Below are 19043 nucleotides of genomic sequence, written 5' to 3'. Positions count from 1 at the left end.
TTTTTGAGTTTCACTCCTGTTGCCTAGGCTGGAGTGCAATGGCACAATCTAGGCTCACCGCAACCTCCGTCTTCTGGGTTCAAGTGGTTTTCCTGCCTCAGCCTCCCGAGTAGTTGGGATTATTGGCATGCGCCACCACGCCCGGCTGAGTTTTGTGTATTTTTAGTAGAGACGGGGTTTCTCCATGTTGGTCTGGCTGGTCTCAAACTCCCGACCTCAGGTAATCTGCCCACCTTGGCCTCCCAAAGTGCTGGGATTACAGGCGTGAGCCACCGTGCCCACCCATTAATTTTTCTTTTTTTTTTTTTTTGAGATGGAGTCTTGCTCTGCCGCCCAGGCTGGAGTGCGGTGGCCGGATCTCAGCTCACTGCAAGCTCCGCCTCCCGGGTTCCCGCCATTCTCCTGCCTCAGCCTCCCGAGTAGCTGGGACTACAGGCGCCCGCCACCTCACTCGGCTAGTTTTTTGTATTTTTTAGTAGAGACGGGGTCTCACCGTGTTAGCCAGGATGGTCTCGATCTCCTGACCTCGTGATCCGCCCGTCTCGGCCTCCCAAAGTGCTGGGATTACAGGCTTGAGCCACCGCGCCCGGCCCTTTTTTTTTTTTTTAATGGAGTCTTGCTCTGTCGCCCAGGCTGGAGTGCAATGGTGCGACCTCCACTCATTGCAACCTCCGCCTCCCGGTTTCAAGTGATTCTCCTGCCTCAGCCTCCCCAGCAGCTGGGATTATAGGCACCCGCCACCACACCCAGCTAATTTTTGTATTTTTGGTGGAAATGGGGTTTCACCATGTTGGCCACATTGGTCTTGAACTGCTGACCTCAAATGATCTGCCGGCCTCGGCCTCTGAAATTGCTGGGATTATAGGTTTTAGCCACCACACCCAGCCTGTAATAAAGTATTTTCATTTAATAATTTTAAGTCTAATAAGGAATTATAGATACATTCAAGTGTTTGTGCAATTCAAATAACAAAGAATTAGAAGAGAGCTCACTTCTTCCTGAGGTGATCAAAGAGAGTTATATTGGAGAGTTAACATTGGAGTAGAGTACAGTTTCATTTAATGTATCAAAGTGCATAAGCAAAAGTATAGTTTCAGCTTTATAACCAATTGGTTGAGAATACAATCTGTCTTATACTCGACTGCTATTACTAATTAGTACTATGCTAGGCCAGGTGCAGTGGCTTACATGTATAATCCCAGCACTTTGGGAGGCCAAGGTGGGCGGATTGCTTGAGGCCAGGAGTTCAAGACCAGCCTGGCCAACATGGTGAAACCCCGTCTCTACTAAAAATACAAAAATTAGACTGGGTGTGGTGGCTCATGCCTGTAATCCCAACACTTTGGGAGGCCGAGGTGGACGGATCACAAGGTCGGAAATTCGAGACCAGCCTGACCAACATGGTGAATCCCTGTCTCTACAAAATTTAGCCGGGCGTGGTGGTGCACGCCTGTAATCCCAGCTAGTCAGGAGGCTGAGGCAGGAGAATCGCTTGAACCCGGGAAGTAGAGATTGCAGTGAGCTGAGATCGGGCCACTGCACTCTAGCCTAGGCGACAGAGTGAGACTCTGTCTCAAAAAAAAAAAAAAAAAAGCCAGGCGTGGTAGTGTGTGCCGTAGTCCCAGCTACTCGGGAGGCTGAGACAGGAGAATTGCTTGAACCCTGGAGGTGGAGGTTGCAGTGAGCCAAGGTGACACCACTGCACTCCAGCCTGAGTGACAGAGCGAGACTCTATTATTATTATCAAAAATAATAATAATAATAATTAGTACTGTGCTATTGCTTCTGTTTGGGCTGTATGTTTGGCTGTTTGTTATTAATAGGTTCTGGGTTTTTTTTTTTTTTAATGTAGTGGGCTTCCTTGAGACTGAGACCTGATTTTCAAGAGACTTTTCTGGGTGGGTTCATGCTAATATCAGAACATACTTTGTACCTATTAGTAGTTACTGAATACAGAAAAATTGACTAAGGATAGAGAAATTCTGCTTTTGCCATTTCAGGAGAAGAACCCTTGGTGAGATTGAGTCTTACTGAGAGACTGGGGAAACGAAAATTTTCAGCAGGTAAGATAAGTTTTGTGCATATCTTTTCTTTTCTGCTTGTTTGTGCGTTAACATGATAGCTTCTCCAAACTCTCTTTAAACAGATCACATCATTGTTATTGGTGCGCCTGTATTGGCTGAAAGCACTTATAAATTCCTCATGTTTTCATGAGTGCTTTGTACCTTTTATTGAAGTTATAGAGATTTGAAGTGTTGCAGTTGAATTAGATTATGACCATGACCAGCATTTTGAAAGGAACTAGATTTTTAAAATGGTAAAGAACACCTCTATTTCTCTGGACATATTTAAATGTGAGTGTTTTAGAGGTGAAAAAAATCATTGGTTAATATAGTGTGTGTCTCTTAGAATATAGGAATCCCTAAGAAGAAAGAAGAAAATATGTATATATAAAATTTGAGTCCTTGAGTCTATTGGTGCTTGCTTATTTATTTATTTAGAGACAGTCTTGTTGTGTTACCCAGGCTGGAGTGCAGTGGTGCAATCTCAGCTCACTGCAACCACCATCTCCTGGGCTCAAGTGATCCTCCCGCCCCAGCCTCCCAAGTAACTGGGACCATAGGCATACACCACTATACCTGGCTAATTTTTGTAATTTTTGTAGCGATGGGGTTTCACCATGTTGCCCAGGCTGGTATCCAACTCCTGGGCTCAAGTGATCTGCCGGCCTTGGCCTCCCAAAGTACTGCGATTACAGGCATGAGCTACCATGCTTGGCTGCTATTTTATTTTTGGGGGGAGGTACTTTACCATATTAGTAAATTGTTGTATAACTACCCTAATGTGTCTGACTCCAAAAAATTATTATTATTTTTTGAAACGAGAGTCTTGCTCTGTCGCCCACTCTGGCGTGCACTGGCACAATCTCAGCTCACTGCAACCTCCACCTCCTAGGTTCAAGTGATTCTCCTGCCTCAGCCTCCTGAGTAGCTGGGATTATAGGCACTACCCCTGGCTAATTTTTGTAGTTTTAGTAGAGATGGGGTTTCCGCCATGTTGGCCAGGCTGGTCTCGATGAAATCCTGCCCTCAGGTGATCCACCCACCTCCGCCTCCCAAAGTGCTGGAATTATACGTGTGAGCCACTGCGCCTGGCTTTCAAAAAATTATTTTGAGAATTTTTTCTGACTTCAGAATTTTCTTCATACTACTTTAAATGTCCTAAAAAGGAAACCTTACCTTCATTTTGTGTTTTCTTTGATGCAATTCTCGCTACCCTATCTTCAGAACTGTTCTGAACTTAGTAACATTTCGAAGTTTCAGACAGTGAGAGATGGGAATGTGTTGTTGAATGAGTTATGCACTTTACGCTCTAAGTAATAAAAACTTTCAGTGATGAGATAATGCCCATGAATGAAATTAATATTTGCTGTGGCTTTGCTGTATATCGAGCATTATGTAAATTCTCATCGAATCCTCGGCAACCATGAGTAAACCATGTGCAATGTTTGGCACTTGATATCAGTAAATATTTTCTGCACTGAGCTCAAACTCAGGAAGGGTTAAATAACTTGCCCAAGGTTATAGTCAAATGAATACTTTACACGTTATACAGTCATTTACAAAAAGAGCTTAGAAGAGACAGAAATGAGGCAGTCTTTAGAAATCTCTTGTAGCTGTAAATCAAGAAACAATACCAGTTCTAGGTTTTAAAGAGCAGTATTTTATTTTTATTTATTTACAATAGCACAAATCCACTTTTACTGACTTTTCATTGGTTTAAACCCTTGTGGTGTACAGCATCACTCAGATTCTGTGTCCAATAGCATTAGCAGGAAGATTGCTTTGGAATTTGGCATGAACCACACCACTGTTTCCATGGGCCTGAGTTACCTTTCTCCAGATTACTTTGGTTTTGTTTGGTTTGCCACCAGGAGTCACTGTGTTGTTCTTTGCTTTGTATACATAAGCACATCTCTTGCCCAAATAGAATTCTGTTTCTTCTGGGACATAAACACCTTCAATTTTAAGAAAAACTATGTGCTCCCTTTTTTCCCGGAGACCTGTGCCCTTGGACCACAGCCTTCTAGACATATTCCCTTTAAGAAGTCCTGTTCCCAGCAGGCCTCCACAGGATCCAAGATGGTGGGGAGAGCTAAGAGCAGTATTTTAATGTCTCAGCATGTATTTAGAGTACAAACCAAACCAGGGTTTCAAATTAATAAGACTTTCAGTTTGGATAAAGTTGATCTAGACATTTTAGGTAGAAAAAAATAATACTAAACCAGGTATGGTGGTGCGTGCCTGTAGTCCCAGCTACTTGGGCAGCTGAGGTTAGAGGATCCCTTGAGCCCAGGAGTTTGAGTCCAGCCTGGGCAACATAGCAAGACCCTATCTCTAAAAATAATAATTAAAAGTTTTTAAAATATAGAAATGAGCTGTTTTAACATCAGCATACGTATAAACTTTGTGATTGTTTTCTATTTAAATTATAAATGAGGGGAGAAAGACAATCATACTCTGTGTAGGGTCTTTTGAAGTTTTTAATGGTACCTTGCAAACAATGTAAGTTCAGTCAAGCAATCTAAAAAACCATTTCTAAAAACTGGTGACTTTTAAGCAACTTGTATTGAACAGTGTAATAAAACTAGAAGGCTGAACGTGGTAGCTTATGCCTGTAATCCCAGCACTTTGAGAGGCCAAGGCGGGTGGATCACAAGGTCAGGAGTTCAAGACCAGCCTGACCAACATGGTGAAACTACTGAAAATACAAACATCTCTACTACAAAAAGGTCTCTACTGAAAATATAAAAATCAGCTGGGCATGGTGGCGTGCGCCTGTAATCCCAGCTACTCGGGAGGCTGAGGCAGGAGAATTGCTTGAACCTGGGAGGCAGAGGTGGCAGTGAGCTGAGATTGTGCCACTGCCCTACAGCCTGGGCGAAAGAATGAGACTCCGTCTCAAAAAAATAGCAACTAGAATTAGGAAACTTGATTTAGGTCTTGGCTGTATCACTAACTAGTTGATGACTTGGATAAGATACAGAATATTTCAGAACCTTAGATTTCTTTTGTAGAATTGGAGAGAAAGGGGTTATGTGGCTCTTAAAGTCTTCATACTAAAAAACTTAAAATTTTGTAATTCTTAACCTGTCTTCCTCATCCTGGATGCATTTACTTAATTCAGCAGCTGACCAGTTAAGATTTTTGGGTGGGGCTTGGCATAGTGCTGTAATCCTAGCATTTGGAGGCTGAAGTGGGCAGATCACCTGAGCTCAGGAGTTCAAGACCAGCCTGGGCAAGATGGCAAACCCTTGTCTCTACTAAAAATACAAAAATTAACCAGGCATGGCGTGTGCCTGTAGTCTAGCTAATTGGGAGGCTGAGTTGGGAGTATCGCTTGAGCCCAGGAGGTGGAGGTTGCAGTGAGCTGAGATTGCACCACTGCACTCCAGCCTGGGTGACAGAGTGAGATCCTGTCTCAAAAAAAAAAAACAGATTCTTTGTACATGAAGATTTTTCACATTTCTAATTCTGAACTTTAATCTCAACCAGGGTTTATGACCTTTCCTTTGTAAGTTTAGTCAGTTAATTTATATGGTAAATGTTTGTGCATTCTAATTTTTTGCTCTTTTTTTTTTTTTTTTTTTTTTTGAGACGGAGTCTCGCTCTGTCGCCCAGGCTGGAGTGCAGTGGCGCGATCTCGGCTCACTGCAAGCTCCGCCTCCCGGGTTCACGCCATTCTCCTGCCTCAGCCTCCCGAGTAGCTGGGACTACAGGCGCCCCCAACCGCGCCCGGCTAATTTTTTGTATTTTTAGTAGAGACGGGGTTTCACCGTGGTCTCGATCTCCTGACCTTGTGATCCGCCCGCCTCGGCCTCCCAAAGTGCTGGGATTACAGGCGTGAGCCACCGCGCCCGGCCTTAATTTTTTGCTCTTTTCCTTGTCTCTTTTTTTTCTTTTCTTGAGAATGGGGCCTTGCTGTATCACCCAGGCTAGAGTGTAGTATTACGATCATAGCTCACTGTAGCCTTTCTACCTCCTGGGCTCAAGTGATCCTCCTGCTTCAGCCTCCTAAGTAGCTGGGACCACAGGTGTGTGCCACCATGCCCCACTATTTTTTATTTTAATTTTTTTAGAGACAAGGTGTTGCTGCGCTGCCCAGGCTGGTGTCGAACTCCTGGCCTTAAGTGGTCCTCCTGCCTTAACCTCCCAAAGTGCTGGGATTACAGGCCTGAGCCACTGCATCTCGCCTTCCTACCTCTTCTTTCTAGGACATTTTTATGTTTCTAACATTGAGCTCTAAGGAAGCCGATGAACAAACATGCCATATGTATGCAGAACACTTAACAGAATTATGCTGTGTTGTCTGTTTTTGTTTGTATTTCTTGACCTTGCTGAAGATTGACTTGAAATCTTAAACTAAGTTCTCCCTCTTTATAGGCAGTGACAGTGATCCTCCATTAAAGCGTAGCCTGGCACAGAGGCTAGGGAAGAAAGTTGAAGTTCCAGAAACTAACATTGACAAAACACCAAAGAAAGGTACCTGTGTTCTTATATACTTTGTGTGTGTATGTAATTGTGACACTTGTTTCTTGTAATGCTAACAGCTGTAGTTTGTCATTCTTTTGTTCAGGTAAATGGGTTATTTTGTATTTGTTATATTACTCACTCAACAAACATTTAATCCTTACTCTGCTAGATTCTGGGTAGACACCATTGAAAAAAACACCGTCACACTCCTCAGGAGCTTATAGGATAAATGGCCGGTAGGAATACTTAGAAATGCGATAAATTTTGTAACAGAGAAAAGTACACAGTGTTCATGGTAACATGTAGGAGAGGCACCTGTTATTACCATCTGTTAGGGGAAGGTTCACAGAAGAAGTTATATTAAAGTTTGGACCTAAGGCATGAGTTAGCAATTAGCCAGATGAAGTTCGAGAGCCAGGGGCTGTGTCTCAGGCAGAGAGAATAACTCCTGCAAAGGCAGAGCTAAGAGTGGTATGCTCAAGGAACTGCATATGGCTAAAACATAGAAGTGGGCTGAAGAGCGTGGTGACTGGATCATAATGTTGTCTTTAAGCCATGTTAGAAAGTTTGGACTTATTCTAAGATATTAACAACCCATTGAAAGGTCATAAACAGGCTGGGCATGGTAGGTCATGCCTGTAATCCCAGTACTTTGGGAGACCGACGGGGGTGGATCACTAAGTCAGGAGTTCAAGACCAGCCTGGCCAAGATGGTGAAACCCTGTCTCTACTAAAAACTACAAAAATGAGCTGGGCGCAGTGGCAGGCACCTGTAATCCCAGCTACTCGGAGGCAAGAGAATCGCTTGAACCTGGGTGGCGAGGTTGCAGTGAGCCGAGATCGCACCACTGCACTCCAACCTGGGTGACTGAGTGAGACTCCATCTCAAAAAAAAAAGAAAGGTTATAAACAAGGATCAAAGGTTCAAATGTGCATTTTAAAACCATTACTTTGCCTGCAATATGGAGACAGATTAGAAGGGGGCAAACATACTGGCCTGGAGATGAGTTGGCAGTCTGTTAAAATAATCTGGATAAGACGAGGTCGTGGCATAGGTTTGGTATTTTGCAAGTTTATTTGAGGCATGTGGACTAAATCAAGAGATGGCTGGGAGTTAGATTTTTTTGTTTTGTTTTGTTTGTTTAAAGACAAGATTTCGCTGTGTTGCCTAGGCTGGATTCAAATTTCTGGCCTCAAGCCATCCTCCTTCTTCAGCCTCCCAAGTAGCTGGGAATATAGGAATGTACTATTGCGCCGCTCAGGGAATTAGAATTCTTTCTGGTTGAAGGAGAACAAAAAGCCAAGGTTGGATTTATGTTTTTTCCCCTTTTATGACTTGCAGTGAAACACTGGCATTAAATTATTAAAGAATAGGTGTTTTTTTTTCTTCTCATTGTGTTTGGTTTTAACTTTCTTTGAAATAAGAAGCTTCCTTTAATTTTTCCCCTTGCCCGAGGGGCTTTGATGAGTAGATGTTCCTGTTTGGAGGTTTTCTTGTATTCTCAGAGCAAGCTAAAGTTGCTTTCTTTGCCACATTCCTTTCCTCCTTGTGTATTGATCATATTGAAGATTTTCATAACTAAGGAGCATATTTTAAATTTACTTGGAGGAAAAATTCTTTCGCTGACAGTAAGGTTTTAGAAGGCTCTACAATAACAAAATTATTTTCTTTAATTCAGTAGTTTTTGCTTTTCAGATATAAAGTAAGTTTTTCTTTGTTTCTCTTGGTATTTTTGATTTTTGAGACAGAGTCTCACTCTCTCACCCAGGCTGGAATGCAGTAGCGCGATCTCAGCTCACCCCAACCTCTGCCTCCTGGGTTCAAACAATTCTCCTGTCTCAGCCTCCAGAGTAGCTGAGATTACAGGCATGTGCCACCATACCTGGCTAATTTTTGTATTTTTAGTAGAGATGGGGTTTCACCAAGTTGGCCAGGCTGGTCTTGAACTCCTCACCTCAGGTGATCTGCCCGCCTCAGCCTCCCAAAGTGTTTGATTATAGGCGTGAGCCACCATGCCTGGCATGTTTTAAGCTTTCCAGAGTACTCTAGGGAATCTGTGATTGACATAAATCTGTTCTGTGGAGAAGAAAAATTTAATTTTTTTTTTTTTAATACAGAGTCCCTCTCTGTGGCCCAGGCTGGAGTACAGTGGCGCGATCTTGGCTCACTGTAACCTCTGCCTCCCTGGTTCAAGTGATTCTCCGCCTCAGCCTCCCTAGTGGCTAGAATTACAAGCACACGCCACCATGCTCGAGTAATTTTTGTATTTTTAGTAGAGATGTGGTTTTACCATGTTGGCCAGGCTGGTCTCAAACTCCTGACCTCAGGTTATCCACCTGCCTCGGCCTCCCAAAGTGCTGAGATTACAGATGTGTGCCAATATGCCCAACAAACCTGTATTTAACCTATAAAAAGTTTCTGTTTAACTTTTGATTTTTTAAAATCTTTATTTTATTTATTTTTTATTTTTTTGAGACAGAGTCTCACTCTTGTCACCCAGGTTGGAGTGCAGTGGCATGATCTCAGCTCACTGCAACCTCTACCTCTCAGGTTCAAGTGATTCTCCTGTCTCAGCCTCCTGAGTAGCTGGGATTGCAGGCACCCACCACCATGCCTGGCTAATTTTTTTTTTTTTTTTTTTTTGGTATTTTTTTTTGGTAGAGACAGGGTTTCATCATGTTGGCCAGGCTGGCCTTGAACCCCTGACCTCAAGTGATCAGCCTGCCTCGGCCTCCCAAAGTTCTGGGATTACAGGTGTGTGCCACCATGCCCAGCAAACCTACATTTAAGCTGTAAAAAGTTTCTGTTCAACTTTTGATTTTTTAAAATCTTTCTTTTCACAGCTCAAGTTTCCAAGTCTCTTAAGGAGCGATTAGGCATGTCAGCTGGTCCAAATAATGAAGATGCAACAGGTAAGTAAATCATAAGACCAGATTCTGATAATTTTTTTCTTTGCTGTAAGAGCCTTTGCTTTTTCTCACATTTACCTGTTGCTCGTTAAGGGCTTTGGATTTTTGGTTTTTTTTGTAGTTCTGTTTGTTTTTTAAGTAATTGATCAAGTCAACTCAAACTCAACTGGGATCAATTCCTTTTTTGTGCTTAGAGATGGTAAAATGATTGTTCATCATAGCATTAATAGTAGAAACTTACTTATTTAATTTATTTATTTTTGAGACAGAGTTTTGCTCTTGTTGCCCAGGCTGGAGTGCAATGGCGAGGTCTCAGCTCACTGCAACCTCCACCTCCTGTGTTCAAGCGATTCTCCTACCTCAGCCTCCCCAGTAGCTAGGATTACAGGTGTATGCCACCACGCCTCGTAATATTTGTATTTTTAGTAGAGATGGGATTTCACCATGTTGGTCAGGCTGGTCTCAAACTCCTGACCTCAGGTATCCACCTGCCTCAGCCTCCCAAAGTCCTGGGATTATAGGCATGAGCCACCGCACCTGGCTAAATAGTAGAAAATTAGAAACAACTTAAATATACAACAAAAAGGGTTTAGATAAAATTATGATAGTTATGTGCTAAAATAATTGCTGTCATGAAAAGTCAAATGCTGAACAATGATGATACGGAAAAATCAAATTGCATTAGTGAAGAAAGATAACAAAAGAGCACATACCACTTTTGACCTCCTGATTTAGGGCAACATAAGAATCTTTTTTTTTTTAAGTTTATTTTCTTCTTATAGAAACTTATTGTCTAGGGAATCATGCATATATATGAGATTATTCTAATTTTGTAAAGATATAAACATACGCCTTTAAAAAAATCTTCAAAAATACACCAGAATATAAATAAAATTTGGTGTTATCTGGGTATTGGGGTTTTCTGTATATTCTTCCTGTGTTATAATTTTTAAATTTTTTAAAGTATGAAATATAACTACATAAGTATATATATGTACAATTTAAGGAATAATAAATTGAACATCCATGTATTCAACCTTCCATCTTTTTTTTTTTTAATACCTTGCTGGATTCAGTTTGAGGCTTTTAAAAATTTTGTATTTTTACATCTCTATTTATGAATGGTGTTAGCCGCCTTAGGTTACTTTTTATCCCCCATCCTTATCTGATTTGGATGTTAAAGTTATATTAGCATCATAACAAGGAAGTCCGATGTTGGACATTCTTATTCTATTGTACGCAACCTGAATTATTCAGAGATTTCTAGGGTTTTATCTCTCCCTAGTATGCTACAGGTTCACTGTTATGGATCAAACATGCATCATTTTTGTTCATTCTCCTAAATCAGTATTTATGATAAATACATAAATACTGATTCAGTAAATACATAAATACTGATTCAGTGGGCCCTTTGAATCTAAAGATTTGTCTTCTTTAGCTCTAGAAAACATTAATTTCTTTTGAGTATGACCGCTGCACATTTCTTTTTGTTTTCTTGTGAAATTTGTATTAGATAGATGTTGGAACTTTGGGACATATGCCTGCATGTCTCTTTATACTTTTTGTTTCTTTGTTTTTGGCTAACCTTCTATGAGCTTTGTTCAACTTTGTTTTTTAGATAAGGAATTGACAATTTTTTTCTGTAAAGGGTCAGATATAAATAACTTTGCAGTCCACAGTATTGCAGCTACCCCATAGAGTGAAAGCAGCCATATGCATATGTATGCAATATGTAAATGAATGACTGCTGGTGTGTTCCAGCAAAATTTCATGTACAAAATTAGGTGGTTGCCATATGGGCTATATGTAGTTTGCCTATTCCTTTTTAGATTGCTGATTTGGGGCCAGCCTTATCTTTTTTTATTATCCAGTCCTTCACATGAATTTATTTTGGCACTTGAAAAATTTTATTTTTCAATAACTTTCTTTGTTCTCTTATTTTTTTTTTCTTTTTTCTCAGCTGGGATTTCTAATTCTTTTTTTTTTTTTTTTTTTTTTTTTGAGATGGAGTTTCGCTCTTGTTGCCCAGGCTAGAGTGCAATGGTGTGATCTCGGCTCACCGCAACTTCTGCCTCCCAGGTTCAAGTGATTCTCCTGCCTCAGCCTTCCGAGTAGCTGGTATTACAGGCATGTGCTACCACGCCCGGCTAATTTTGTATTCTTAGTAAAGACGGGGCCTCTTCATGTTGGTCAGGCTGGTCTCGAACTCCCAACCTTAGGTGATCTGTCCACTTTGGCCTCCCAAAGTGCTGGGATTACAGGCGTGAGCCATTGTGCCCACCAATTTTTTTTTTTTTTTTTTTGAGACAGAGTCTCAGTCTGTTTTCCAGATTGGAGTACAGCGTGATCTCAGCTCACTGCAACCTCTGCCTCCCAGGTTAAAGTGATTCTCCTGTGTCAGCCTCCCAAGTAACTGGGGTTACAGGCACGCACAATCGTGCCTGGCCAACTTTTGTATTTATAGTAGAGATGGGGTTTCACCATGTTGGCTAGTCTAGTCTCCAACTCCTGACCTCAAGTGATCCGCTCACCTCGGCCTCCCAAAGCGCTGGGATTACAAGTGTGAGTCACTGTACCTGGCCTGCTCTGGGATTTCTAATTCAAGTCTTTATTTTTATTTTAAAAAGTTTGTGTATTATTTTGGCTTCTTAACCACTTCTTTTTATTTATTTTGGTTTATCTTACATATTGTTTTTCTATAGTTGTAAGTACCTGGCTTGGGTTTCCTTTGATTTTAAAGACCCTTTCCCCAAGTTGTCCTCTTTCCTGATTGGGAGACTTCATTAACGTCTGGCTAAGTGGAGAGGGTGTACTAACAGGCAGCTTGTGTAGACTGAAGATGGGAAGTCTGGGGGCTCATACAATTGCCGCAATAAGACTATTTTCTGATGGAAACAACTTTTTTCCTTTTTCAGATTTGCTATTTTATCCCTCCTCCCTCCCCTTTTTCTGCTTGGTATTGTGAAAGCCTGGGATTTTCATGCTCTGCTTCTCTCCAGCCCCAACATCATAATGTGCTCTTCGTGGGCAAACTTGCCTCTTTTTAGTGAGCAGTTCTCAGGAGGAGGTCTTGACTCGCCCATCTGTTGTATAGGTGGTCCTTAAATTCTACCCTAATGGTTATGTCAGATCCCACTGTTGCTTTTAATACTAGTTAACCCAAGTTTGGCAGTTTCCTTTGGCTCTATTGGGAGGAGCAGAACTCACGCCTATGGTTTTAACTATTCTTTTTCCATTTTTCTGTAAGTTCAGACATCTGCTTTCTGTTTTAGAAATTCTTCAAGATGTATGCTCTGCCAGAGACATCCTTATTTCTCATTGCTGGTGTGCATTTATTTTTAATGTTTTGTCATTTCAGTGAAATTTTGGTAGGGGAGGGAAACAGGGCCTCCATGTCACCATTCATATTGTACTTTCTTGGAGTGGTAATTGTGAAATGTTTGCTACCTTGGATTGAAAGAACTTGCAATTTTTTATTAAAGAACTTGAAGATACAGGCAATTACAGTGTACTGAGTGTTCAGTGCTGTGATCAGAAAAACTAAATTGGAGGGTATCAGGTTTTAAGTGGAACTCATTTGAAACTAACCAGGCCCAGCGTGGTGGCTCACGCCTGTAATCCCAGCACTTTGGGAGGCCAGGCAGGCAAATCTCTTGAGGCCAGGAGTTTGAGACCAGCCTGGCCAACATGGCAAAACCCTGTCTCTACAAAAAATACAAAAATTAGCCAGGCATGGTGGCGGGTACCTTTAGGCCCAGCTACTTGGGAGGCTGAGGCAGAGAATCACTTGAACCCAGGAGGTGGAGGTTGTGGTGAGTCAAGACGACACCACTGCGCTCTCCAGCCTGGGCAACAGAGCAAAACTCTGTCTCAAAAAAAAAAAAAAAAAACCAGGTAGCAAGAGAAATGAGATCAGCAGGGAATACTCCAAGTAGAGGGAATAGCATACTTAAGAGTTCAGAAAGTGAGACAGAACACAGTATATTTAAGATTTCAGACTGGGTATGGTGGCTCACACCTGTAATCCCAGCACTTTGGTTGGTTGAGGCAGAAGGATTGCTTGAAGCCTGGAGTTTGGAGACCAGCCTGGGGCACATAGGAAGACCTCATCTCTACCAAAAAAAAAAAAAAAAGATTTTGGAAGGATGTTTTTTTTAGGTGTGGGGGTGGGGGTTCATTAAAAGCTGTTATTCAGTGATTACATATATATGTGTATGATCTCCAAATTATTTATTTCATAGCACTATCTCTTTTTTTTTTTTTTTTTTTTGAGACGGAGTCTCGGTCTGTCGCCCAGGCTGGAGTGCAGTGGCCAGATCTCAGCTCACTGCAAGCTCCGCCTCCCGGGTTCACGCCATTCTCCTGCCTCAGCCTCCCGAGTAGTTGGGACTACAGGCGCCCGCCGCCTCGCCCGGCTAGTTTTTTGTATTTTTTAGTAGAGACGGGGTTTCACTGGGTTAGCCAGGATGGTCTCGATCTCCTGACCTCGTGATCCGCCAGTCTCGGCCTCCCAAAGTGCTGGGATTACAGGCTTGAGCCACCGCGCCCGGCCAACACTATCTCTTTTCATTATTTATTTTCTTAGCCCTTCGGTAATGAGAATGGTTCTATCTGTGAAGTGTGACATTTGCTCTTCAGTTTAGACAGATATAGAATGATTAATGTATTGTTGAAAATAGCTCTTCAGTGGCATGCCCATTTCTGGGCCTTTTGTATTTTTCTTCTATCTCGTTACTTGTTTTACCTTCTTTTTATCCTTTATCATTTAATATCACTTTCTTGTAGACAAGGGTAGGTGTTCCTGCTGTGTCCTTTTATAGCATTATACTTCCCTTATCAAAGCAGTTATCATTACCATACTCTGCTATAGCTTGTTTATTTATCTATTAGACTGTAAATTACATGTGAACAGAGATTTTATTTTGCTTACCATTGTATTTCTAGCCCAGTGTTCATTACATGTTTATAGCCATAAGTTAATGAATAATTTATTGCTATTTTTGTTAAGGTTTATAGTGACAAATTTATCCAACTAGTAATGGCTTTCAGTTTCTGAAGAATAAGCTTCTGAATAGAAATGCAAATCGATTTTTGCCTCCAAAGAGTTTTCCTTGAGGACCACTGCCTGAAACTTGTAATAATCTAAAATTGAAATAGAAACAATTAGCCGGGCTTGGTGGCGGGTACCTGTAGTCCCAGCTACTTGGGAGGCTGAGGCAGGAGAATCACTTGAACCCTGGGAGGCAGAGGTTGCAGTGAGCCGAGATTATTACCACTGCACTGCAGCCTGGGTAAAAGAGCAAGACTCTGTCTCAAAAAAAAAAAAAGAAAAGAAAAGAAATAAATGTTACCCTTTTGATCCTTTTAATTGACTGCTTAAATGATAGCTCTCTATTGGACTGTCTTGATCCAAGAATAGAGAGATCATAAGTCAATAAGAGGTGAACTTCAAGTATAATGACATGTTTTTCTCCTATGAAAACAGAGAAAGTTAATAAAGTTGGTGAGATCCATGTGAAGACATTAGAAGAAATTCTTCTTGAAAGAGCCAGTCAGAAACGTGGAGAATTGCAAACTAAACTCAAGACAGAAGGACCTTCAAAAACTGATGATTCTACTTCAGGAGCAAGAAGCTCCTCCACTATCCGTATCAAAACCTTCTCTGAGGTCCTGGCTGAAAAAAAACATCGGCAGCAGGAAGCAGAGAGACAAAAAAGCAAAAAGGATGCAACTTGCATCAAGCTAAAGACTGATAGTGAAATTAAAAAAACAGTAGTTTTGCCACCCATTGTTGCCAGCAAAGGACAATCAGAGGAGCCTGCAGGTAAAACAAAGTCTATGCAGGAGGTGCACATCAAGACACTAGAAGAAATTAAACTGGAGAAGGCACTGAGGGTGCAGCAGAGCTCTGAGAGCAGCACCAGCTCTCCGTCTCAACATGAGGCCACTCTAGGGGCAAGGCGGCTGCTGCGAATCACCAAAAGAACAGGTAACAAGAGAACTTGGTCTCTAGTACCACGTCCCCACATAATATTCTAGAGGGGTGTTCCATGGGATCTTCCTAGGAGTTCTTTGACAACCTTTCTTTACTCAGATAACGTTGAAAACACTGAATTAAATGAAGTTTTTCAGTAGTGCTATGTAGACCTTTGCTTTTGTTTTATTTTATTTTTGAGACAGTCTTACTCTGTCACCCAGGCTGGAGTGCAGTGGCGTGATCTTGGCTCACTGTAGCCTCCACCTCCTGGGTTCAAGTGATTCTCTTGCCTCAGCCTCCCGAGTAGCTGGAGCTACAGGCATGTGCCACCACATCCGGCTAATTTTTGTATTTTTAACAGAGATGGGTTTTCACCATGTTGGCCAGGCTGGTCTCAAACTCCTCACCTCAAGTGTGATCTGCTCACTTCAGTCTCCCAAAGTGCTGGGATTACAGATGTGACCTACCATGCCTGGCCAACCTTTGCTATTTTAATGTGTATTTTGAGACTTTAGGAGCACAAATGGACTTTAACTGTAATTTTATTTGTCCTGTCTTACTACTTTCATTAAATAAAGTTTTGTTTAACATATCTATCATGAAGTTGCAGCTTAAATAAAATAACTGATGATGTCTTTAATGTGAATACAGGGATGAAAGAAGAGAAGAACCTTCAGGAAGGAAATGAAGTTGATTCTCAGAGCAGTATTAGAACAGAAGCTAAAGAGGTAAATTTAAGATCATTGTATGGTTTTGTTCATGGCAAACAAAGGCTAGATAATTGGTAGTTTTACCTTACAGTAAATTTCTCAATAATTCACTCATATATTAGGTAAACAATCTTTTTTACTTATAATTTCTTATGAGAATTTCCTATAGTTCTGTGTATATCAGTATTTGCTGCTGTTTTAAAGTTTTTTGTTTAATTGGCCATCAATATTTTTTAAACTGAGTTTTTTCTAATGCTATGCATCATACAAAAGTTGGAAATTTAATTTTTTTAAAAAATGAACAAGCCCTAAAAATATACAGCTCAGATGTAACCATCATTATCTTTTCCGTGGATTTCTTCGAGATTTTTCAGTCTTGCTCTGTTGCCCAGGCTGGAGTGCAGTGGCATTATCTTGGTTCACTGCAACCTTTGCCTCCTGGGTTCAAGCGATTCTTGTGCCTCTGCCTCCCATATAGCTGGGATCAAAGGCATGCACCACCATGCCTGGCTAATTTTTGTATTTTTAGTAGAGACAGGGTTTTGCCTTGTTGTCCAGAGTGGTCTCGAACTTCTGGCTTCAAGTGACCCGCCTGCCTTGGCCTCCCAAAGTGCTGGGATTACATGTATGAGCCACCACACTTGGCCTTCTTCGACCTTTTTGTTTATATATGCATGCATGTGAATTTGTTTAATGTTAAACCCATATTTAGAACATAATCGAGAACTCTACAGTGTATCATTTTACAGCCTACTTTAACTTTATCATGTTAATAATTCTTCAAGAAGTTTGTTTTTACTGACCACATGATTCTCCATTACACAAATAAAGTCTTTTCCTGGACATTCAGAGTTTGTTTTACACAATCATAAATAAAATAATATCTTTGTACATAAATCTTTGTGCAAGTATTTGATTATTTAGAAATCATTAGTATTTGACTTAGAGTCATGGTTTTCCAGCCTGTAGAATCTGGGTTTTTTTATTATTCCACACATGTCTAATTCTAATCTTTCATCTCTAACAGGGTATTGTCTATTTGACATCAAATAAAGAGCTTTTCTCTCAGATTCTGGATCATGTGAGACTCTGCTTAACTTAGATGTTAGCCTGGTACTTATATCATAGAGGTTATTAGAGGTATCAGATTTTAATTCTGTCATTTAAATTTATCCACAGGCTTCAGGTGAGACCACAGGAGTTGACATCACTAAAATTCAAGTTAAGAGATGTGAGACCATGAGAGAGAAGCACATGCAGAAACAGCAGGAGAGGGAAAAATCAGTCTTGACACCTCTTCGGGGAGATATGGCCTCTTGCAATACCCAAGTGGCAGAGAAACCAGTGCTCACTGCTGTGCCAGGAATCACACGGCACCTGACCAAGCGGCTTCCCACAAAGTCATCCCAGAAGGTGGAGGTAGAAACCTCAGGGATTGGAGACTCAGTATTGAATGTGAAATGTGCAGCACAGACCTTGGAAAAAAGGGGTAAAGGCAAGTATTTCTATACTATGTATTGCTTCAGGTTATCAAAATTACCAAATTCAACCCAGTTGTTGCCAGTAACTTCCTGGCAATAACTGGGTTGAATTTCATTTGCCTTATATCCACAGGTAGACAGTAATATTTCTGATATTTTTATACAAAGGCAAAACGAGATGAGTTCTTTTCTCAGAATTTAAAATTGCTATTTAAAAAGCTTTGTGTAAAACTTTCTATGGTGCATCTTCCCTCTGGTATTGAATAAAAAGGAATAGAGGAATGGTAACAAATTTAAGTGGTATTATATCTACATGGTGACCACCTATAGTGACCACCATGGTGACCACAAATTGCCTTTGGATCATTTTCAGTCTCTTTTTAAATAAATTATTTGTGATATTTCTAATACTGAAGGAGTTTTGATATTTTATTCTGAGTTATTCTCCATTTAAAAGAGTTTATTCTCGCTGTTTATCAGATATTTTCTGCCCCTTGTAGCTAAACCCAAAGTGAACGTGAAGCCATCTGTGGTTAAAGTTGTGTCATCCCCCAAATTGGCCCCAAAACGTAAGGCAGTGGAGATGCACCCTGCTGTCATTGCCGCTGTGAAGCCACTCAGCTCCAGCAGTGTCCTACAGGAACCCCCAGCCAAAAAAGCAGCTGTGGTAAGACGTATATTCACTTCGTGGTGCTTTATTCTGTGTGGTGGGAAAGCAGGAAAGACTGTCTACTAGCACTCTTATCTATATCTTGTGTATATCGCTTCCTGGCATTTCCGTAATTTGGGTTATTACTGTATTTTATATTCACAGTTTGATATTTGTGAAGTAGCAGGACAGGATTTTTTAAAAGCTAATTTTTAGGTGGCAAGATATTTTGCTTATTTATATACTCAACCTTTAGATTATCGATTCTTAGATTCACAGGCTTCAAGAATCAGCCACAATTCTAAGAAGGCAGCAAAAGAAAATGAATATGCTCAAATTAAAAAACCAACTCTCACTGAATTACCTGACTCTTCCTTTTGCAGGCTGTTGTCCCGCTTGTCTCTGAGGACAAATCAGTCACTGTGCCTGAAGCAGAAAATCCTAGAGACAGGTAATGCTTTGTAATTCTTTCTAAACAAACTCCAGGCCCCTGTTACTGTTTAGGCTCTCTAGAGAATAACACTGATAAACAACTTCAGCAACATCCAAATAAATCTGCTGCACTTCAAATTAAATGCAAGAAAGTATGAAAATTTAGGGTTGCTGTTCTCCTTTGGTGCCATTATTTACATTTTGCTATATTACCTAAAAGATGTTTTTTGTTTTTTTGTTTGAGACAGGGTCTCACTGTGTCACCCAGACTGGAGTACAGTGGCACAATCTCTGCTCACTGCAACCTCCACTTCCTGGGTTCAAACAATTCTCCTGCCTCAGCCTCCCAAG

The 19043-nt window shown here is 41.0% G+C and overlaps 2 protein-coding genes across 33 annotated transcripts in view; both read left to right on the top strand.

The window, feature by feature from the left end:
• The window catches only part of SNRPE (small nuclear ribonucleoprotein polypeptide E), a 196244-nt gene that overhangs the window by 158950 nt on the left and 18251 nt on the right, over nucleotides 1-19043 (top strand). The window lies entirely within an intron of this gene.
• The window catches only part of ZC3H11A (zinc finger CCCH-type containing 11A), a 59625-nt gene that overhangs the window by 37936 nt on the left and 2646 nt on the right, over nucleotides 1-19043 (top strand). For 26 of the 32 annotated variants that reach the window (XM_050763167.1, XM_050763227.1, XM_050763190.1 and 23 more), the window contains 8 exons: nucleotides 2001-2063; nucleotides 6444-6542; nucleotides 9378-9446; nucleotides 14929-15432; nucleotides 16072-16148; nucleotides 17310-17625; nucleotides 18112-18278; nucleotides 18644-18711. In XM_050763167.1, coding sequence (XP_050619124.1) covers nucleotides 2001-2063; nucleotides 6444-6542; nucleotides 9378-9446; nucleotides 14929-15432; nucleotides 16072-16148; nucleotides 17310-17625; nucleotides 18112-18278; nucleotides 18644-18711 — 1363 coding nt within the window. The remainder of the gene's footprint in view (nucleotides 1-2000; nucleotides 2064-6443; nucleotides 6543-9377; nucleotides 9447-14928; nucleotides 15433-16071; nucleotides 16149-17309; nucleotides 17626-18111; nucleotides 18279-18643; nucleotides 18712-19043) is intronic. The other 6 variants (XM_050763284.1, XM_050763295.1, XM_050763315.1 and 3 more) reach the window with 3 other exon arrangements.

This window comes from Macaca thibetana, chromosome 1 (assembly GCF_024542745.1).
Source record: "Macaca thibetana thibetana isolate TM-01 chromosome 1, ASM2454274v1, whole genome shotgun sequence".
Lineage (NCBI taxonomy): Eukaryota > Metazoa > Chordata > Mammalia > Primates > Cercopithecidae > Macaca > Macaca thibetana.
Note: the sequence above shows the minus strand (reverse complement) of the source record. Positions and strands in the feature narration are given on the sequence as shown.